This window comes from Numida meleagris, chromosome 2 (assembly GCF_002078875.1).
Source record: "Numida meleagris isolate 19003 breed g44 Domestic line chromosome 2, NumMel1.0, whole genome shotgun sequence".
NCBI classification, from domain to species: domain Eukaryota; kingdom Metazoa; phylum Chordata; class Aves; order Galliformes; family Numididae; genus Numida; species Numida meleagris.
The window spans coordinates 63,783,275-63,806,674 of NC_034410.1; the positions used below are offsets into that span (position 1 = coordinate 63,783,275).

The window sequence follows — 23,400 nt, forward strand, 5'->3', positions numbered from 1 at the left end:
AATTGCTTCACATTTCTGTGGAAAAGAAAAAACAATTAAAGACAGTATGACCTATTGCTGTAGCTCCCTAACAGTTCAATTCCCAAAGCAATTACTTTTCCACAGAAAATTTCTCCAGCGTTCACAGTCATCTTTTGTTACCTGCACATAATCAGGAACTGCAGAGGGCAGGGCCAGCCTGCTGAAAGCAAGGAGGAACCACAACAGTGAAAGCGCATGGTGGAGAAGACTCAAGAGAAGCCTCATAATGACGACGAGTAGATCGTTGTCAAGAAACAGACCACCTAGGGGACATGGGCCCAGGCCCTGCTCGCAACATGGTAGACGCTGGTTCAGGGTGGCCGCCCACAACAGGGCTGCGGGGGCGAGGGGCGGCTTGCTCTGCGCGGCACCCCGGGCAGGTAGAGCTGGCTCAGGGCTGCCATGGCGCCCTGACTCCGAGAGGGGGCTCTCTCTGCCACATCCATGGTGAAGTGTGAGGCTCGGGGCGGGGCGCGAAATGGCGGCCGCTGTGTGGAGGCTGCGGCAACCTGCAGGCTGGGAGGTGGCACAGGGAAGGTGACGTGTGTCTTGGTGCTGGTAAGGTTTTTGTGTCTTGTGGGAGGGCAGCTGTGGGAGCACGGTGTTCACGTGTTGAATCCCTGAAACACCGTCTTTGGGATTTTTTTTTCGTGGCAAAATTAGCCACTAAAATTAGCCACTGTTACGTTGTTTGCACAGCTGGGGATAAACAGTTGTTTGTTCAGTCTTTGAAAGCTCTGTATTGCTTAATTAAATTTAGTAGCCTGTGGGCCATGTTATCAAACGTAGACTGGTGTGTGTGTGCCATGTTGCTGTTTTCCACGTGGAAAAATGCAACAGTTTGCAATGTGTTGATGGGTGAATTAGCAGAAATGGGGCTTCCTTCATCAGTGCCAGTGTTCACATACAGTAATGGAAGATTAACGCTGAAGAATTGGGTCTGTTGAGTTGATTTTTTTTCCCTCTATTCTGACTGAAAATGAGAATAAATCATCATTACTTCTAGGGAACTGTACTTCCTAGGTAACTTTTTTTTTACAAAAAGTCAAATGAATCGTTCTTACAGTTCATCACAGTTCTGCCTAGCAGCATCTGCAGCCTTTTCTGGACACTCCAGAAGTATCCATGAAGAAGCTTGATGAATCTCTTCAAACAATTTCTATTTAAGCCATACAACAAAATAACAATTTCTGATATAGTCCTGCAGTATTCATGGATTATATTCATTATAATCACTATTGATACAGCACCTGTCAAAAATGGAGCACTCTGCGCATAAAGCCTCTAAGAAGCATGAATGATATGCTACTTTGTTTTATTGTAAATGAATCAGGACATTCATGCCACGTCATAATGCCAGTTCTTATGTTTCTAACGCTTCGTCTATAGATTGGTTGTAAACATCCCCCAACAACTCTGCTTTATTGAAGTGCAGCTCTCTTGTCCCAACTGAAACTAAACACTTCCATGAGGGTAATGTTATAGCTCTCAGATCTAAATGTTAAACTTCTGAGTTTGTTGGTTTTTGTCTTTTTGTTTGTTTGTTTTCAAATAAATTAGAATGTATGATGAAAAACTCTAAACCCTTGTTGTCCTTAGAAGGTTTCCTACTATAAACTTCAGTAGTTTATAGAAAAGTAATGTTCCTAGTTTACTCATAGGCTGGCAGCTGTGGATGTTATATAATCATTATGTGCTAAGTGAAATTGTTCTGTTTGCAATTTTTTATTGGAAAATTAGTTTTTCTTATTTAACTTGTGATAGAGCGAACTTAAAACATGCTGCACGTTATATGTAATATATGATATATCTATATGTAGTATAACACTGTAGCCCTAAGTAGATGGAATAGGTTTAATCTCTAACATCTAAAATCTGGAAAAAAAAAAAAACACCCAAATCCTTTTGTATCATACTAACTACTTCTTCATTCAAATTAACCAAGATGTGTACTGCTGAAAGCTGCTGGTATATAGTGTTTAGCATGGTGTTGTTTTAATTAATTAATTGCAGTGGGATACATCTGTGATAGCAGCTCCTCACCCAGAAGGTTACACAGCACAGGAAGATGTAGTTCATGAGTCGTGTTGGACTCGTGAGCTGGCGGCAAAGCCTGCAATGCTCTGCGAGGCCATTCGTTTGGAGGCTGCAGAAGGCTGGAACAAAGGCAAAGATTGCTACTGTAATCTTGTCTGTAACTTCAGAATTAAACCGAAACCACAGAAAATTCAGCAGTATCCTGTCAGGCAGTAGCAGGGGTGCACAGAGCTCTGCACCCTGAGCTGAGTGTTCTTTCCTGGGCCTTGCAAACTGGCATTTTCATGTGTGCAAAGTTTACATATACCCCTATTGTGTCAGAGACACAGTGTGCTGACAGTGGAAACAAAGTAAGGTTTGTAGGTGCAGGTGCTCTCCTTTGTTACAGTAGTTTGTGTTGTATAAAAAACAGCCTTTCTGGCAGGTAGCTTTTTCCTCACATGGCCTTCAGAAGACTCACCTCTGTTTCCCAGCTACAGTAGTTAGTTCTGTAGGAGGTATTTCTCCCTACCTAAAATCCTCATCTTGTTCAAGTGGAGATATGATATTGCAGAACTTTGAGAGACTTCCCATGGAACTATTGCCAGACTTGATGTCATAGGAAAGTAAGAGTAGCACAGGTAGACTTGGGCCAAAAGAAATTAGCTATCCTGTTTTATATCATATTCCTCATGTTCATTCTGAAACATGCCGCTGATATTTAAACAAAAATGGTTTGCCTTGCTTCAGCTAAGTCAAAATACCAGCAAGGAAGGAATCTTTGCTTGTGAAAGTGGTATTGCTGTGAACATGTAAACTAATCTTTTAATAGTTAATGAATAGTTAATGTTGTAGCCTGGATCCAGCTTGGCTGCAGGTGAGAGCAAGGCATGCAGAGGCATGTTAGCATTCTGTGGTATTAAATATCAACAGGTAATTATCTGCTTATATGTTTTCTAATTGGAGTGTTCAGAGGGTTTTTTACTAATTGAGGTTTTAATTAAAGTTAAGGAAGGACACTTGGGAGGTAACAAACATACATTAAAGCAAAAGCCTTTAGTGTTTTCTAGATCATAAGTTATTTTGAACTACAGTTGCACCTTGAGGATGCCTGTAGCTACGTAGGCATTCTGTGCATTAATTCTCTTCCTAGTGTGATTTCTTCAGTAAGTTCTCTATGCTCTGCCAGCTGCTTTTTGTCACTGAAATAGTGACAAAAAATAGTGTAGAGCAGACAGGGAAATCCGATGTTTTGGTTTTTTTTTAATTTGATACTAGGCTTTCTCTTCCGATATAGTTAAGACCCTAGAAATGTATGAACTACGTCTACACCCTGGAGTACAAACAGCATTTCTTTTGCACTGTGTGTTTTAACGTGCAGGAAAAAATTATGCAGATTGAAAACTTCAACGTGAACTTTGAATAATTCATTTACTTGGTCTTCCCCAAATGTACATGTAAATAAACTGATGTACATGTAAATGTACACGTAAATAAACTGGTATCTCCAGTTTGTATCCCTCATGATAGTGTATGTGCACCCTAATTAACCTTTTGTGATACTCAGGATTTATATTTTTCAGACAGTAAAATATTGATTCTTAATGTAATTTTTACTTCTCACAGACGCATTTTAGATGAAAGTCGCATATTAACCGTATGTGTATGACACGAAGAGTTCTTTACCTGTTGATTTGAAGGTTGCACAACAAATCTGGTTAATACTTGTACGCATTAAAAATTATCAAATACTTTTAGAAATTACTTGCAGTTTGTAACAGTGTACCTAAAAAAGACAACAAAGCCGTCTGTCAGTCATTACAGTTTGCATTGATTGAAGGGATACTTTTGCTGTCTCGCAGGCCTGCTAAATCTGCACCTGGAACAGGTTGCCCAGAGAGGTTGTGGATGCCCCCTCCCTGGAAGCGTTCAAGGCCAGGCTGGATGGGGCTTTGAGCAACCTGGTCTAGAGGGAGGTGCCCCTGCCTATAGCAGGGGGGTTGGAACTAGATCATCTTAAAGGTCCCTTCCTACCCAAAACATTCTATGATTCTGTGATAAACGTTCTGTTTCCTTTTGACTTTTAAAGTGATTATATTTGAGGAAAATCTTAGAACTTCAAAAAACATTTGAGCAACAAAAGACCAGAAGCCAAAATCTGATCATATCGTTCCGTTAGCCCTGATCTTTCAGCTATGTGTGACTTCACTCTCTTGTTGTGATACATGAACAGAATGATAAGTTTTTCATAGACTCATAGAATCATTAAGGTTGGAAAAGACTACTGATATCTAGATAGTCCAACCATCAGCCCATCGCTCATGCCCACTAACCCATGTCCCTGTTTCAAGGTCTACTCTTGTACAGGGAGAAATAGCAAAAGGTACGCATGTTGAGTTAGTACAGAATGTTTCTTGGAAGTCTTCTCCCTACTCTGTGGTAATAAACAAGAACAAAAGTCTGTATTTGTCAAGGACAAACAATGTTGAACTGATCTACAGTCTGTAGTTACTGTGACTGGCTTGGTGTATAAGGGTAGATAGGTTAGATATAGGTATAAGGTTAGATTAGGTTAGATATTAGGAGGAAGTTTTTCACTCAGAGGTGGTGACGCACTGGGACAGGTTGCCCAAGGAGGTTGTGGATGCCCCGTCCCTGGAGGTGTTCAAGGCCAGGCTGGATGTGGCTCTGGGCAGCCTGGTCTGGTGGCTGGCAACCCTGCACTCAGCAGGGGGTTGAAACTCGATGATCTTTGACGTCGTTTTCAACCCAGGCCATTCTATGTATTCTATGATAAGCAAACAGCAGTGAATGCAATTTAAGATTTAGTCAGGCTTATGCCAGCTGCCATAAACAATTCCAGAAAATATGACCTAGATTAGATCAGAATTGTAGAGTTGTAGAATGAGGTGTAAGAATCTGCTGAGCCAGTGGTCATGCTATGTAAGTGAGAGGACATAGACTGGGATCTGACAGGAGATCATGCTGATGTTGCTTTCGCTCAGTATTTTGATGAATGAGTTGGATGCTAGAACAGGGTGTTCTCTCTACAAAGTGCGTGACTAAAACCAAGATGCAGAATTGTCTCGGTGAGTTGGATTGTTCAAAAACGATGGGGTGAATTTCTGTAAACGCCTTTTGTTGTAGTGATGGCTGGATTGTTTTCTTTGTGATGCTCAGACTGGATACCCAAAGAACTCACATAACTGCTCTAAAATGGTTACCTCAGAAATATTTTAATAGTGATTATCTTACTTTAGCAAAACCTTAGGTTTGTTTGTTTAAAGTTTAGTTCTCGCAGATCCATCCTTCAAAGCAGAGCAAATCCTGCCATATACCCAGCAGCCCAAAGTACGTGAAAAAACACTTCTGTTAAGCGCTTCTCTTTCCCAAGCCATTTGCTTTCTTCATATTTTAATACTCCCTGAAAATATGCTCTTCCTTTGTGCTTGCTGGAAAACATAGAGCACGGTGATGGAGCGAAGTGAGGAATTTCCCTTGTATTGTCCAGCTTCCTTTCCTTTCCCCATTCCTACTGCAGATACATTTCTTGATATTTTTTCATTTCTTCTAAGCAGTGTTGTAATGCAGGTATTCAGCACGGAACAGAAGGTTTCTCCTGGTTACTGGGAGACTGGAGCTAGAATATTTTCTGAAGGAAAACCAGGTGGCTGTGTTTTTGTTCATTTTGTCCAGTATCTTGCTCTGTTACAGCACTTCAGATAGTTTTTTATTCACAAAGTTGCAACGCATGCATGAAACATACATCATAGCTGCACTCTTAGCATACACAATATAATGAGGGTAAAGATCTTTTCTGGATTCAGCATGACAGATATTTCACCTTTAGTAAATTTTCTTCTTCTAAATGGAAGCTCCCATTTATTTCTATTTTTTTTTCCTCCTTTGGACACGCCGATTAGACTCACAGTGGAAACTCCAGCTCAGGTGGTAATTCTTAAACTTCTTTTCTGCTAGTCATACATTGGAGGTAATGTGACTGAGTATTAAACAATGTTCTCGTGGGAGGTGTCCCTGCCTATAGCAGAGGGTTTGGAACTAGGTGATCTTAAAGGTCCCTTCCAACCCAAACCATTCCGTGATTCTGTGATCTTATACCAATCTTTAGAAGACACCGGTAGTAATCTGCCGGTCGAAATGACTGGTGTGTTTTTTCCAGTAGTAGAGCTGAAGCCAGTATTTCCAGTTTCTCTGTTTCCAAAGGTAGTCTTGAGTTACAGAATGGTAATATAGAGGGCAATCTTTTAGCAGGAGAAAATAACGCATCTGAGAATGAAAAGATAAACGATGGTTTGCCATCATTTCAAAAGTAGGTGTTCAGATCCATGGATTTGAACTTAAAAACCATAAACTGAAGAACTAATATCCAGATGTGAAAAGGCTCTACTTGCCCTGCCATTCATTAGGCTTTTCAGAAGGTGATCTTTTCAAGGCAAGATAACCACAAGACAGGCTTTGATCTTTCCCCAGAAGGCTCTAATGTGAAACTGTTCTCTCATCTGCTGGAAATGGAAGGATTGCAGCATCTGACTGCATTCCAGGAGAAGACCAAGACCTCACAGCTTCTCCCCCGATGGTGATCAGCCATCAGCATATTTCTTCAAAGGCCGCACATCAGGGCTCTCTCAGTCTCCCTGCCTTCAGACAGCTTTTAACCAAGAAAAAAACTTGGCTGCTGTACATATGAGCCGAACTGTTCAAAACGTGTTTGCCAGTGCTGTGGGGCAGACAGGTGCATAGCGGAACACCCACTGCTAGCAGTTCAGTTGTGAGGGAAGTTAGAGGATTGTACAATACTCCAGAGAGTTCTTGAACGCCCACAGTTGTAAACTCAGGCCATATGCTCCTGGGGAGACCTTCCTCTTCCTCTGATGCTGAACTAAGCTGTTTGAGCAACTTCAAAGTTACAGCACCGAATATAACTGCTGCTGACTCTTGCTGAGAGGAAGGTGGCATTAGATGTGAGCAGGATGGGACCAAAACAAACCTCTTTAGAAAGAGCTCAGTAATGAATAAATGTTTTTCAAAAAGGCAGGATCTCTCTCTTGCCATGCCAAAGCAGAAGTGCATTACTACTGCAAAATAATAAGTTCCTGATTCATTTACCTGACAGAGATGAGTCTCATTCAGCACAATTTTAGTTTAGTTTATAAGTTATGTTACTAAGTGTTTTCTTATTGTTTAGAAGTGATGGGAAACAGCTTGTGGGTGTTGAGTACAACTTTGTTATCTAAAACAAAAAATAATCATATTTCATTTGTCTTATGTGCCAGGATCTTGAGATGTTTTGTAAGGCCTCTTTATAAACAAGCCAGAACATAACTGTCTTCCAAGGGGGCTTTCCTTACTACAGTTATTGCTTTTTTTTTTAACCTCCAAATGTTTGTAAAACAGTAATAAAATGTAGCGTATAGACTGAGTGTTAATTACAGTTGTATTATTTAGTGTAATTATGTTAAAACACTTTGGAATGAATGAGATGCAGCCTCTGGATCACATTCCAACTTTCCAAACCTGATGTGGGCTCAAAGCTTTTGAGACTCAAGTGGAATTACTCATACTTGCCTTCGTATGAATAGAATAACTTGCAAGATAGCTTGCGGATAGCTCTGGCTCTTCACTGAAACTAAGTAATAGATGGCCTTGTAAGTGAATATGTACATGGTTAAGTAAACACATTTACATCTGCCTCTCGGAATTGAGGGCTAGAACATTTTCCTGAGGACTCTTGGATTTTGGAGGACAGTGATAACTATTCCAAGAACACTTCTTTAAACTTTGGTGGGAAAATTACCTAGTTGAGTTCACCTTTTTGTCTATTAAAGGGTTGTTTCCATTAATTATCTATTTAGACTGCATTCATTTATCTGTGTACAGAGACTTCCCAAACACGTGAATCTCACTGTTTCTTTAAAATTCAGCTGTTCCTTCAGGTATCTGCTGTGTCTTCAGTGAAATATCTTCAATTGCTCTTGCATGTATGTAATTACTGTGTAATTTACCACATGGTAAGAGAATTCTAAGAAAAAAAGCATGAACTAGGCGTTGTTTGAGATTCTGTTGTAAGCATAGCTGTTTGTTTGTTTGTTTGTTTTTAAATGAGCGTTTATGAACAGAAATATATGAATTTCTTGTGAGTAGAAATGGATTTGTATATTAGCATTAATGAGCTAGCAAGCCAGTTGGGTCAGGTCATGAAATCACCTCTTCCCTTTTCTGTCAGGGTGCTGGGATGTTCTATAAATGCTAGGAACTCTATGCCTAAATTTATGCTGCCAGATCATTGGAAAAAAAGTTTTGTTTAATTTAGGCCTTCTGTGGAAAGAAAATAGGTAGGCATTACGAATGTAGAAAATTAACTTAAAATCTGCCGTAAAGAGTGACTAAATTGCGATTTCCTGAGTGTATAAAGTCATTCTAAGGAAGTGTGACCACAAGCAGTCCTCTTGTTCAGACCTGATGAAAAGTCTTCATTCAGGAGTATGAATGGAATGGTGGCTCTACCTGATCCGGGCAGTAAATCCAGAGTAAACTTTGTAAAAATGTGTTTGAAATTCTGTGTCGCCTTATGGCTGGCTAGTAGATACAGTATTGAACTTGGTATAAAGGTGAGCTTGGCTTTAGATGAAGAACTTTGTTCTTATGGAAAGAGCGCAATCTAAATATAGGGCTATTCTCTATAGATTATCTCATCTGGATGATGTTTTAGCATAAACTTTATTTTGACATAGGAAATACCTTTGTAGAATATCTAAAATTGAGGTGTTTTTAGATATAGTAAATCTCCTTTTATATATAGTGATGGAAGTTCAGCTTCTTTGTTGGAGAACAAGCTTTAGAAGCATAGAACCTTAGAATATCCCAAGTTGGAAGGGACCCATAATGATCATCAAGTCCAACTCCTGGCTCCACCAAAAATCAGACCAATATTTGCCTAATCCTCTTTCCATCACACCTCAGATACCTGAATACGTTCATCCTCATGGTGCCCAATGTCAGTGGAGGTTGAGAGGTAGCCTCACAAGGGTGCTGTAAATCTACAGCCACAGGTAAATGGCAAGGATTTGCTCAAGGACTTGAGTCCCACCAAAGGTCAATGTGAGCTACACCCATTGGGACCATTGGAAATGGCACAAGGCAAAGCCCATGCTCCTGTACTGCAGGTTTCTGCACCAGACCATGGGTTCTGCTGGAGTTGTTGCAGGTCCTGAGCCAGGGAGTTTTGTGTGTGGCAAAGATGAGAGAGGCTGTGGTACTCTTAGAAAACTGGATATGAAAAATGTTAAAAAAATAAAAAAAAGGACTATTAACATTTCTTCTCGTGAGACAGCTGGTGACAAAGTGGTTGCCATTCTTTCTGTCAATGCAGAAGTTCACCTGCATGCTCACTCTTACAGAACTGTCCCTCTGCTTGATAATGCATCGGATTTTATGATAAATCTTATCCAGAAAGACAGGCCAATTGCAGCTGCGGGTCTAAATAGGCCTTCAAAGACATGTAGAACGTGCCAAGAAGACAGCTTGACTAATAGTCTATGAAAAGAGCCATTTCCTGTGACGATATAGGAGATAAATGCTTTTGATGTTTTCTGGAAATCAGAGCGCTTTCTTTTCTGAGGCAGATCAGTTTGCCCCAAGTGGTTGCAGGGAAGGCTTGTGTGGCAGCTGCGTGGGCTCCAGGCTCTCCCAGATTTTCCTTTCTCTTAATAGGAGCCCTTTGAGAGAAAGTGGCCTTCTGGGAACCCTGGGCAGCTTGCACATGCAGCTGGTGGCAGGACAGAAGGGTCAAGAGTCTTGTATCCATTGCCTCCTCCACCAACTTTGTGCTTCTCTTCAAAACTGTACTGACTTTCTTTGCTAATGGCTATTGGTACTAACTATCATCAGCCCTGTTCTTGTGGTAAGACCTTCCTTACCAGTCCTCACTTAGGTACTCTCTCCTTGTTTCTTCCACAATTTATGTACTTTTTGCCTTTTTCGTAAGTTGAACACAATTGTATTGAAATTTTGCCTTTTGTTGGAATACTGAAGAAAAAATGTCACCCGTTGACATTCCTTGACGCCTGCTGAATGTTTGCAGAGACCAACCAGGGGATGCAAACACAGTGAGGCAGTGGGTGATGCATTTCAGCAGTGGTGACAGCGACAGCAGGTCACCTCCACTGGGGCAAATTTTTATGAGCACAGTATGCAGGCTTACGTTCGTTGCTGGCAAAAATGCAGAGCTAATGATGGTGACTGTGTTGTAAGCCAGTGTTTTGTAGCTGAGAATGTGCTCTGTCAGGTAGTTTTTTTTATGTTCTTTGTATCTGTTGTAGTTTCCATGGAAGTACATAGGAGGCATTACTTTCTGTGCATCCTATGTAAAAGTACTGGTCTCTACTTGGTGGCCTTTTGGACAACTAGTAACAAATCTCCCTTTCCACTCACTGACATGCTGACATAATGGCACCTAGCATGGCTGCACTGCAGTATTATTTGCGATAATTGCACACCACCGCAGGTATTTTGATTGAAAAGTCTAGCTTCAAAATGTGACTTGCAACCAGAATTCAGGTTGCATTTTATATGCATCACCAAGGTCTGAAATTAGATCCTTTGACTGACAATGAATCCCAGAAGCCTGTGAGTTAGCAGTTAGATTTAGTGTAGCGTGTTTTCAAAGAATGAAACTCCAGTGAGGAACCACATCTCCAAGCCATTCCCAATGTAAAAGTGTCAAGGGATGCCTGTGCTTCAACACGAAAGTGTAGCCGTATCTTGTACTAGCAAAATGATGGGTTAGTAACAGATATGCGGGGTGAAGAATGCTAAAGAATAAAAAAAAGTGCATTGGTTGTGCTCTCACTTGAGAAGTAACACTTGCAAGAGCAAACCATGAGCAGTTACAAAGTCGACTGTGACTGTGTCCACCTCTACCTGGATTTCTTGCGTATTTCTGGCATAGACTGTCTCAAAATCTGGAATTTAAAGGGCCCCCTGCTATGCCAACAAAATCATCAGCAAACTGCTTTGAATATCTTAATATATTCTCTTTCAGAAGCCCAGAAAACTGCTGAGAAATGATGGTTTAAGAAATTGGATTGAGACAAGAGAACAATTTTGCCTGTGATGACAGTTGATGAGGACTGTAATTTTAGAAAATAATACAGGAAAAAATAAAGTTGGATTTTGTTACTGACTTTTTGCAGAGAAGCAGTGAAAGGCAAATGGTAGTAATGAGTACAGAGAAGCTGCTTAGCCTGATGCGTTAAACATATTTTGCTGTTTTCCAGAAATTTCTTTTTGCCTGCCCATAAGTAGCTTTACCTTTTGTTTCAATTTAAACTGAACATTCTGTTGACTATTTTTCATGTTTTCACTGATTTATGAATAATTAGTTCATAGAAAGATTGGGATGCAATGATCAAAAATCAGTGTTTATGAAAAAAAAGTTGAAATGAAGAAGAATTCAAGGACTATCGCAGAAAGGAAGCATCAAGTTTTTCATTTAAAATTATTTATCACAAGTTTAAACTGAAATTTTGTCTAAAGATGCTTGGTAGTAGCCCTTCTATACCCATATAATGAGCATAAAAAATATACGCTCCACTTCCATCCACCAAGCACTTCTTCCTCCATTTGAGTACCTTCACCTTTTTTCTCATCCAGATGCATCTATAGGTAGGTTTGTCTTCCCTTCACCGTAATACATTGTTTCTTTCATCCGTTAACTAATACAGGCTTGGTTTAGGTTGAAAAAACACAGGCATGGGGAAATCAAACCGAAATACACAATTTATTCAAAGCCAGCAGGCAGACAACTTCTCAAAAGCCAGCAGCTCCATTTTATGCTTATCCAAGAAGACTTTTTCATAGGTACGGGATCTTTTCAATAAAAAGACCACTGGAACACTCAACAGGTAAGCATTCTGTGGGTTGCCAATCAACACTAAGCTGCCTGAAAAGATATTTTTGTGTCCTCCTTCATGTATGCTTTTACAGGCTTGCACAGAAAAAGTTCATGAAAGAAATCCCCTGCCTTCTGTACCCAGTGATATAAAGCCCAGGTGACAGCCTCCTTTTGTAGAGGCCAGCCATGTCACCAACCAGGCAGCTCATTAACTCATCTCTCCCAACAGTACATTCTGTTCTTCAAAAAAGTTAATGGCTGTGTCACAGCACCCCCAACTCTTTAACACATCTGATACCTAAGCAGACAGTGCCGTTCAGAAATCAAACACTGTCTTTCAAAAATGTTAATATATTTAGAAGCTTTGCAAAAGTACACTTGTGAACACAACAGAAGACAAGATGCAAGTAAATTTAAGCATAATTTATTAACTTCAAGCAATTGCCACTTCACAACATTCTGCACACAGTTACAATCTGACACATACTGTAGAAGATTGCTCTATCTCCAGTAGTCTCACAGACTGGTCTGCCTTCAGTGTACGGGTCAATATACATATAAAGGTTCTTCAGAGGTTTATTGCCACTTACCCTATGTATGGAGATAAAGTGTTATTAAAAATACACTGTAGGAATCATTATATTCAATCAAAGGCTCCTAAACAGTTTCTCTTTTTTCTAACTAAAGCAGTATACACCACACTAATAAAAAGACAATCTAACTGCATATTTAATTTGTTTCAGCGCAAAAGAAGAAAAAAAAAAAGGGCATTTAACCTCCTGAGGAGTCTGAGTTAAATCAGTAGAAAGGGCTGATATCTTGTTTAGTTTGCCAGGCATTTAGAAAAAACATATTAAGCATGTGGAGTTCCTTGTCACCAGGAGGGAGAAGTGAGCAGACGTAACTAGACTTTACGTAGGACCTCAGGTGAAGATGAAAATTGTATCTTTATGTATAGGAGGAAAAGATAAATTATCCTCTTAGATCAGCTGAAAAGCAGTTCAACAAGAAAGCCCTGTTGCGTAACTGTTGTTTGTACCAAGCTGCAACCGCTGGAATTCAGGTGACTGCCATGGCCAGCAGCAGATTCTCTGCTGTCCTCAGAGGCCACAGGAACACGTGCCGCCTAAAATTGGAAACTTTCCTTAACTGTGGTCAGGAGGTGTTCAATACTAGAGGCTTCTGAAGTCAGAATTAAAGATTTTCCATTGCTGCCAATACAAAAAGCTGAAGCTGAGATTGGATGGAGGACTGAAATCCACTTGTTTGGAATAATGCCTGTCAGCTAGTCTCTGCATCAACGGTCAAGTTTAACAGAATCAGTAAGCCTGCTGAAGTTAAAGAAAAAAGCGCATCGTCTGCTTCAATATTTACTAGTTAAAAGCGTTTATTTTGACCAAATACAGTGGCAGACTTTTCTAAATGACAGGTCTTGTACTGATCATTTTATGAAAATTGCATTAAACAGTAACGTTTATCTGCCTACATTTAATCACAATAAAAAAAAAAATCTTGAACCAGAAACAAAACAAGCATATCAGCATAAAAAAAAATTGTAATACAGATAAGTACGTTTCAGGAATTATCAATACTGTAGCAGCATTAATCAATTCTAAATCGGGTTGCTGGAAACCAAAAGATTAAGACAAAAATGTATGAAGAGTATTTTTCATATCTTTTATAGGACAGAAACCTTTGTTCATGTCTTCTGGTAGTCATCATCTTCTTTTGAGCTGCACCTACAACACAAAGAACAAGTGAACGAGCAACTTTACGCTTCTCCAGAACAGCTTAAAACAGTTCTGTAGGTATTAAGGTGCATTTGTCCTACTGCTTTGTTTCTGTATCGCCAACTCATTTGTTTTATATTCCTATTTTAAGAATAAAGTACAAAGTAACAGAAAGAATAAGCTTTTACTTCCTGTGTAAAACTGCCCTCAGAAACGCTGCCTACCTTGTGAAAGTTACTTTCTGCCATTAACTAGCAAACAACTACTACTTCATTAAATGTGAAAGCTGAATTTACTTCTGCTACGAACAAGATACCTTCACATGTGGAAATAATTTTTAATAAAGAATTTTACAACTGAGGAGAGACAGGTTGAAGGTTCCAAATAGGCTTACAAAACGACCCATCTCCTGCCTGTTTTTGTAGGTAGGTCGTTACATCTCCTTGGCGGGGTATTCCCCACCAGCAGAATGACTGCTTTGCCTCATTTTTCCATTCCTGCGTGCACTTCACGGAGCGCACGACTGTTGTCATTTACGTACCTAGGTGGATACAAAAACCCTTCTCAGTTCAAATAAGTGTTATAAAAATATGTGAAACCAGTGGGTTTATCACAGGTTTTCAGAACATATTGATCAAAAATGTAAAGAGGAACCTCCTAATAAAGAGCACTTTAAAACAGCAGTAAGGATCTGAAAAGTCTGGTTCTGTTTTCCTCATGTTGTATAACCCACTCAAATGTTTCAAGCTGTTTTTAACTCGTTGCTAAATGTTTATCTACACATGCTGTCAGAAATAACCTTGTTAGGAAGGTGAAGTTGGTGTCTCAGCAAATCAGACCCCATGGAGTAGGCGTTGAGTGGCCTGTGACTCGCTTTCCTTTTTCTCTTTCAGCACCATCAAAAGGAAAAGTGAGAAAAACAGCACAAACATTAGTTAAAGCCTGAATTTTATCTCACGTCCTACAGGAAAAATTTCATTACAACGAAAGCAGACAGTATCTGTAGGGTTTTTTGCTTTCTTTTTCTTTAAGCAGTGATAATTATATATCTAATTAATACAGCCTATGGCTCTCCCAAAGATCATAACTTTTAATAATCCTTTTAATTAAATGATTAATAGAAAAGGCAGGGGTGGTTCTTTACAAATTACCTGATTTACCATCACTGAAGACAGATTCTTTTAAAAATGGCTACAAATGCCTTGTTCACAAAAGACTTTATTATCTAATGATGCATACTGAAAACATACAGAAATCTGCATGGTCCACTTTACATGCAGCAGAACAATCTTCACTTTACAGTAAGTAAGTGTCAACTGTTTTATGCAAGAGACAACACTTTAAAGTCACATTTTTTAAAGAAAAGCTTCATTTACAAAAGAAATAAAAGGTAAAGAAGCAATTACCGCTTTTAAAAAGCAGCTGCTTTGTTCAAGAGTGGAAGGTTTATGCCTGTATTGAAAGACAACATGATCACAAATAATGAAAACAATGAAAACAAATGAAACACTTTTAGCATAAAGCAGTACACTTTCAAAATGACATACAAATAGTTAAAAAGTTTCATTATGTTGTCTATCTATCCTTTAGATATAAGTTCTTTCAAACGAGATCCCAACGGATGTAATTACTAAATGAAAACTCTTCCGTAAGTATCGGCTCTATGTCATAGTGAACTGTATTTAACAAAATGTATACAAAGTCTATAGCAAGTTGATTAAAAAAATTAAAGTAATAAGAAACAGTACACTGAAGGCGCTCTATCCATCAAGTGCGCGCTCTCAAAATCGTGAATGTGATGAACAGAACGGAAGTTGTAACTATGCCACAGTTGCAATGCCAGAAAATAAAAACAAGATCATTTATCAAACATGCAGGGAATTCCGCCACAATGCTACTGTCTCTCATTTGTCAGTTGTTCCAGTAAAATAACAGCTTAAACACCGGTGATGTTGATGGGTTAGCTTACCTTCAGTGTACTGAAAGTTGTACACAACCTGCTTTAAAAGAGGAGACCATCCCTGCGGGCAGGCTCAAGAAGGAACAGACCCCCTTCGGCACTGACTACACCAAGGGCATGCTGCTGTGGCCTGCACACACACACCTAGGAAAATGTGAATATAAACAGCATTTATGCTGGCCATTTTTTAAAGACAAAAATGAAGCCAAGTCTGCTAAAAACAAATCAACCACCCAGTATTACTGCTCTTTTTTTTTTTTTTTTTAAACAGATGCTTTTTTTCTTTTTTATAATATGTACGAACTGCAACCATATACATTAGCGTTGTACTTCTGTGCAGTCTTGGCAATTAAAACAGTTCTACAGTGAAAATTTTCACATAAGACACAAAACAGAATTACTCTAACATTTCTAAAAGAAATATCAGCCTTGATGTTAATTCAAATGTATCTTTTCTTCCTCAACTTTGCAGGGCAAATATTTATGTTTATATACATTAATAACTGCTGTGAAATTTCTTCAGTCTTTGCATCTTAATTACTCAAACCCTTTGAACTTCTTCATCTGGTTTAAATTTTTTCCTGGATGAAGGCGTGCTGCAGAGCCTGGTTGATGCTAATCCGTTTAGCTGGATCTAACATTAGAATCTGGTCCAACAAGTCCTTCAGCTGGTGTACTTTTTTACGCTGGTCTTCAGGGAGTCGCTGGCACCCAATCAAGTCTGCTAACAGGTCCTTAGTTGGATTAATGGTGCTCATTACAGTAACTTTCTCCTACAAACACAAAAATGGCAACCTTGTACAACAGTGCAAATACACAAAACCCCCGTAATTCTTACACTGCTTAAGCAGCAGGTTTTTTGCAGCGTTTTCGTGTATCTCATCAGCAATGCTCTTCATCATCACGTGGCCTCAAAAATACTTATGGCAGGCAAATGAAAATAGCGAAAATAAAGCCACTGGGGCAGGCCAGACTGCATATTTTGCCCACAGCTAACTATCTGATGTTCCAGTCTGTGCCAACTGCCTCTTGTCCTTGTACTGGGCACCACTGAAAAGACTGGCTTCATTTTCACCACACCCTTTATTTAGGTATTTATATATATTGATAAGATTGCTCTGCCCCTGCCTTCCTGCTCTCCAGGATTAATAGTTGCTGTTCTCTCAGCCTTTCCTCACAGGAGAGATGCTTTAGTCCTCTGATCATCTTGGCCCTACGCAGAGCTCTTTCTAGTATGTACAAGTCCTTCTTGTACAGAGGAGCACAGAACTGGACAGGGTACTTCAGGTGCAGCCTCACCAATGCTGAGTAGAACAGAAGGATCAGGTGATCCTTCTTGATCTGCTGGCCAAACTTTGCCTAATGCAGCCAAAAATACCACTAACCTTCTTAGTGGCAAGAGCGCACTGCTGGCTCATATTCAACTTGGTGCCTACCAAGACCTTAGGCCCCTTCGTGCAGAGCTGCTTTCTGGCTGGGTGGCCCCCACGGTGTACTGGTGCCCAGGGCTGCTCCTCCCCTAGTACAGGACTTCATAGTGCCCTTGCTGAACTTCGCGAGATTCTGGCCAGCCCACCTCTCCAACCTACCGAGGTCCCTGTGGATGGCTGTGTGGCCCTCTGGTGAATTAGCCAACCCCACCACTTCGGTGTCATCATCAATTTACTCAAGGTGTGATCTACCCTACCAAATAGTTTATAACCATGTAAATGTCTCTGCAAAGGGACGTTCTGATAGCTTACAAAGCTTTATTTCTAATTAAAATGTTAAGGTATGTTTGGAAGACCAGTAGACACATTAAGGACTTACCCTTTCTGTCACTTTATCTACTTCTATATACATAAAGTTGAGGTTTTGATCAAAGTGCTGATCTTTGAACACACCTTTTCGAATCATCTGGAAAATTAGGGTAAGAGAAGAATTTTAGGTAAGTTCTCTATGTTTAATGAATTCCATAATTAGCATCAACATCTACTAACTGGTAAAACATGAATAACTTATTATTTCTGGATTATATACCAAATAACTATGCTGAATAAGAAAATAACATTCAAACCAGTTGAAGAAGGACATAGTATCTTCCATTGACTTACACTTTTTTTTTTTTCAGGTCAGTGCCTTAGAAGGTTTCTGCTTGCACTTTATACATAGTCTACGAAAAAGAAGCTGTATACTTTCACTTCACATAATTTTAAATTAATACAAATTATACACTCAGAGGATATCTGATGTTTACTAGCTGTTAAGAGAAGATGTATGTGAGAAAAGAATTTCAGGGAGAAAAGAGGAAGTATGTTTTACTGTTTATAACATCAGTTTCAGATATTAAGTAAAAATCAAATACTTATTTTTCTTACCTTGTTTGGCATCTTTCCTTTGAGATCCATGGCTAGTTTCAACATATGGTTATTGGTTTTGCCAGGAAAGAGTATTTTTCCTGTATAAAGTTCATATAATGTGCAGCCTACAGACCACATATCTATACCATAGTCATAGATTTTTCCTATAACTGAAACAGAGCAATTCAAGTTAATTCCATAAAGGCAGCTTTAAAGATAATACCACAAAACCACACACACACAAAAGTCTGATTTAGAAACTATATCAGTGCTCCTCCTCTTAGGAATAAGAAGGTATGACAAATGAAAGACTTTTCACTTTTACAGTATCCCAATTACAGAAAGGGAGGTTTTTACCTATCACCCAAACTCATCAACACGGCTTAAAGTTAGACAAAACCAAAGTCAGAACGGTACCTCTAAATTAAAACAAAGCTATAACCAATCAGAATGACTTTTCCATGTTCTCACCGAGCTGACCACCAACACATACGAAGAATCATAAAACGTGCTTTCAAAGTCTGAATTTTTGACTGGCATCATATTTTCAGAGTGATGTTTTGCCGAGGCCAAACAAGGAGTCATCTCAGGTCAAAATTTTCATTTGTTACTACTGATACAACCTGCTTAAGTGTACTCAATCCAAATGTACTTACTGATTTCAGGAGCTCGGTAAAATCTACTAACTAGGTATGGTGTGATGTCATTATCTGCAACATGTGAAGCTGACCCAAAATCACAAAGCTTTAGTATCGTTTTAGACTCATTCACCTGAAAGTTAAACATAAATGCATATTAGCAGTATTTGTACACAGAATTGGCAGTAGCACTGTAAGACTAACAATACATTTAAATCAGAGATAAGAAAAACATTCAGCCTTTATGTTGCAGTTTCTTCCCATGTTTCAGCCTGCCTTCTCTGTATTCTAAGAAAATTGTCAAACCTTCTTAAACTGAAAGTGACAGTCAGTATCTACAGATCCTAAGAAATAAAAAGAAGTCAGTTTCACATACTTATTCTCTTATTGATTTTACTATTTTTTTTCAGTATTATCTCTTTATTTCTGCATCAACAGTGTATATTTTAGAAGTAGGGGGAAAAAAACTCTCAGCATAACTTAGCAGCTTCCATCTGTAGAAGAATTAAAAAATAAACAGAAAATATGCCCAGAATTAGCTTTTGAATTAGATTTTTTTTTTGTCTGCTTGTATTAAAATTTCTGCACAGAACACACTAGTAGTGACATCCGCTGAGAAAGGCAAAACCATACTCCCATTGTTTTGGAGATCCATGGTATGACACTAATTGAAAGGTACACAAAGGATTACATATACATTAATATATATTAGCATCTATTAAAAAAACAACAAAATGATCTCACATACATACATCAAAGAACTTTCTAAATGGGTAATAAATACGGTACATAATTTGACAGTGCCCATATGACTCTTCCAAGGCAATATGGCATCAGCTCTGCTTTGCCTCATCTGACTTGGTACCAAAGTTAGCTGTAAAGGTAATCCCTCAAGCACCCACTGAATACTACCTACACCCTTAGATAACTCAAGTTAGAAACTTCTTAATAGACAGAGAATGCCCAAGTCAAGATCATTCCAGAATGTGACCAAAGACATGTCAAACATCAATAAAGAACGAGTGAGTCACTTCTGTATCGTGATCTGAGACCAAACACATCAGGTGAAGAGCATCCTTAAGAACAGAATTACTGAATTCGGCTTCATAAACTGGATAGTGAATTAACATGAACCAACAGTTTTATTACCAACACGAATCCAAGTCTGCTTGGTGTAAAATTTATTTTTGAGAAGGAAACACAAGTCTCCCTGTCAGATTCCTAATTTTTAAGCTATAAGAAAGCAGTATCAGAACTTCCTAATATAAATAATTGCAAGAAAGTGAAAGAAGTATGCTACACTTCAGAACAGAATGGAGAAATTTCTAAGAAACAGAGGGAACTCTGTATAAACTGAACACGCAGAAGTTCGAAATACAATTTTTATATGTAAGATATCAAGACCAGCATGTATGCAGGTATGTACTACTATTTTCATGGATAAGTAATCATGTAGAGTAAGACTAATCATGGCTATATTAAAGACTTCCCATTATGAAAACAAATCCATTCATATTCCTCCCTGCCTCATCATCACTTTCAAGTATCTACTTGGTAAGTGCTACCACTGTACATTAGTTATTAAATCTGCTAAAGATTGTTTCAGTTGGTGAACACTATAAAAAAAGCCTCCTGGAATTGACTACAGTGATTCAGTGGGAGGACTGGAGGCCACCAGTAACATGCAGTGTTCACATCGTCTAGGAAGTATGGAAAAATATCTTTGCTGGACCTGGATTTCATTCTAGATAACCAAATTTTATCAGTTTAGACTTCCACCTCTAGTATCCAGAGTACCACTCATAAACCAGAATATTATTCACATATCTCATGCTTAGCTAGTAAATTTTATGACAGTGATGGCAAGAAATGATCATTTTAAATAAATTAAAAATCTGAGTTTGTCCATGGGTGACCACCAAGAAAACTGAAGTCAAAGCATTTGATTCCTCTGATGTAGCTCTTACGCTCCACTAAGCAGAATGTTCCATGGGAAAAAAAGAAAAGGATAATGAGGACTTCTTCAGTCATCTTATTCAAATGCACAAAAATCTCCTTTCAGGCTTAACCAAACTATTTTTTCATTTTGTAGAAAGCAAGAACATTTTTCAGCTACTGATGAAAAACGTCCAAGACTTCTCCTAATAAAGGATACTGTCTTTGGAAGATCTACTTTCTAAAATGGTACAAGTGGATGCAGGTTAGTTTCAGAAAGCTTCTAACAAACATTTGTTATATTTGTTTAAATGCTGTATTATAGTTATTTGCTTATTAATACCATTGTGGCTTTTATTTTTTCCAAAACATGAATTTTTTTAACATTTTTAGGTAAACTTTGGCTTCATTTCACATACTTGATTTTACGTTATAGACTGTCCATGCAAAATAATTTTCATGTAGTTATTACTTACCAATATATTATCTGGTTTAATGTCTGCATGTAAGATATTGCATCTTTTAAGAAGTTTTAAAGCCAGGAACAACTGTTGGCTGTAGGAACGCACAGCTTTAATATGGAGACCAACATCTTTCCCGTACTTTTTCAACACCTCTCGTAAATTCATACTGTCGTAAGAAAGAGAGAGAACAGAAAGAGCTCAGTAAGGGAAAATATACTTGCCTTCTAAACTGTAAGACAAACACGAAGAAGTTAGCTAACTTCAGAAATTCTGGGGGAAAGGTTACATTCAACTTAAGATACATACCTCACTATCAGTACAGCAATGAAACAAAAATGCTGGTCAAACAGATCTACACTATACCATATAGTTACTTACTAGACTCGACTTATCACTTGAGAACACATTTTTAATCCAGATTAATTGGAGAGAATTTATTTGCACGTGAACAGCATTTTCTTAACAACTGTACGGCCTTCGTGCTCAGTTTCTTAAGAAGTGATTAAAAAAGAAAATATGCAAAAGATGGAATTTAATGAGGCAATGTTTCGATGACTTGAACAGCAGATAAAAAGACAAGATGAATCCAAAACAAAAACGTAACTGGATATAAATAATGTACAAATACGTTACGAAGAGACAGCACAAAAAAGTTATTTGTCATAAGGCTTATAATTGACAATACATTAGTCACTTTGTAAAACTTGTATTGCTTCAGCAAATGATTTATCTTCAACTCAAGTGTCTATGGCAAAAATTAAAATATACAGTGAAAACTTAGGATACAAGCAATTGATAAAAACAACATCTAAGCAGGAATAGAAACCAGGGCAATCAGTGCATCTAGTTCTATGATAAAACACAGTGTCTACAATTAGCCTGTTGAAGAATTCTAATTATTTAAAGAAAAGGCGAGTTTACAGAGCACTGTCACCATTTTATTCCATAAGCTGTTGCTGTATATCTGTACTTCACAGAATATACAGTATTTTCTCAACCTCTCTGGTAATGCATTCTTAATCCAAATCCGCAAGGCGAAGAATTATGAAATCTAAGAAAAATACTCTAAAAAAATCATTAAGAGGAGCACTGGTGAGATGAGCCATCTTTTATAATACATTACTTCATTTCAAATACTGACAGGGCATAAACTTTACAATCACACAATTCACTATGGAAATCTGAACTAGTTCAACAGATTATGTATTTGTGCCTCCAGATAACTTCTTTTTGGACAGTCCATAAATTCTTGAATCTTGGCAATACAACAAAGTATCAAAACAATAGTCAAGAACAGAAAGGTAAAGATTACTTAGTTGTACTTTACTTTTCACAAAGAACCCCATACATTTGTCATCTTACCTCAGTGGTTCAAATACCAGACAGAGATGTTGTTTGTGGTAGAAATGCCTGAACAATCTTAGACAATGAAACTTGTCATCGGGATCTGCATCATTGAGCTTCTTCAAGAATTCCAGTTCTTTTAGGCCAGTTTTTTGCCTGCAAACAAAGAAATACAATTAGAAAACAAAACAAGTGAGAGTCTAGTACCTTGTTTAAACCTTGAGATTTACTTCTGCAGTTTTAGTTGTCAGTTTTAATAATACTACTTGAAAAAGCCACAGTAGTGGTTTACTGTTGGTATCTACCCATTGCTTAAGTGTAAGTGTAATCACCTGTGATTTTGTCATCTACTTATTCTTCTCCCTCCTGGTTGCATCCTTTCAAACAACACTCTTAAGAAGCTTAGTTGTTGTGGGGTTTTTTTGTTTGTTTGTTTGTTTTTAAATTACTTAACCACTTCCACAATTTTAAAAGTTTTAAACTAAACTGACTACAGTCAAGTACACACGCAAACAAAATTATCTTAACACACCAAACTAAACTAGCTTATTGCCTTTTTTTTCCCCTAAATATTTCTAGGTACTATTCCTATAGGTCAAAATAACCCAGTTACACACAAACCAAAACAACTTTTAAGACTTCCAATGTAAAATGCGTGGAGAAGATTTCCATGTAAGTTGTCTGTAATGGATGAGGACATAATACATGACTGTAGCTATATGGCAGCAGATGCTGAAAATGAGTATTAGAGATTCTGCATCCTCACATAACATAACACAGTTCAATATAACATCACCCTAATTAAGGGTCACTCAATCTAAAAGACCTCCAGTGATTTTCTTTCCAATAGGCAGAGTACCATCACTTTCTCGTATCATCTACACATGCGTACATATGGAGAATATGCAAAAATAGAAAAAGACATCTAAGTTAATTAAGTTAGAGATGACTGACTAGTATCCAACCCACAGCTTCCCAAATGGATTTGGTCCATCAAACTAGAATTTTACAGTCCTCGATTCCCATCTCAAAAATCTTAG

The 23,400-nt window shown here is 38.3% G+C and overlaps 1 protein-coding gene and 1 long non-coding RNA gene across 8 annotated transcripts in view; one reads left to right on the plus strand and one right to left on the minus strand.

Annotated features, from left to right (window-relative positions):
* Positions 1-23,400, plus strand: part of LOC110395094 — a 25,929-nt gene continuing 2,529 nt past the window's right edge. For both annotated transcript variants that reach the window (XR_002436160.1, XR_002436159.1), the window contains exons 1-5: positions 1-579; positions 13,635-13,754; positions 15,271-15,328; positions 17,751-17,930; positions 20,710-20,817. This is a non-coding gene — a long non-coding RNA (uncharacterized LOC110395094). The remainder of the gene's footprint in view (positions 580-13,634; positions 13,755-15,270; positions 15,329-17,750; positions 17,931-20,709; positions 20,818-23,400) is intronic.
* PRPF4B (pre-mRNA processing factor 4B) overlaps positions 12,359-23,400 on the minus strand; it is a 26,728-nt gene continuing 15,686 nt past the window's right edge. Inside the window, exons 10-18 of one of the 6 annotated variants that reach the window (XR_002436156.1) lie at positions 22,379-22,516; positions 21,029-21,182; positions 18,636-18,750; positions 17,998-18,149; positions 17,450-17,536; positions 15,650-16,413; positions 15,087-15,132; positions 14,480-14,566; positions 12,359-13,689 (exon numbers count right to left, since the gene is read on the minus strand). Coding sequence is in view for 1 of the 6 variants with exons in the window: in XM_021389203.1 (XP_021244878.1) it covers positions 16,210-16,413; positions 17,450-17,536; positions 17,998-18,149; positions 18,636-18,750; positions 21,029-21,182; positions 22,379-22,516 (850 nt within the window). In the remaining 5 variants the exon portion in view is untranslated. Of the gene's footprint in view, positions 16,414-17,449; positions 17,537-17,997; positions 18,150-18,635; positions 18,751-21,028; positions 21,183-22,378; positions 22,517-23,400 lie in introns of all 6 variants that reach the window. The other 5 variants (XR_002436155.1, XR_002436157.1, XR_002436158.1 and 2 more) reach the window with 5 other exon arrangements.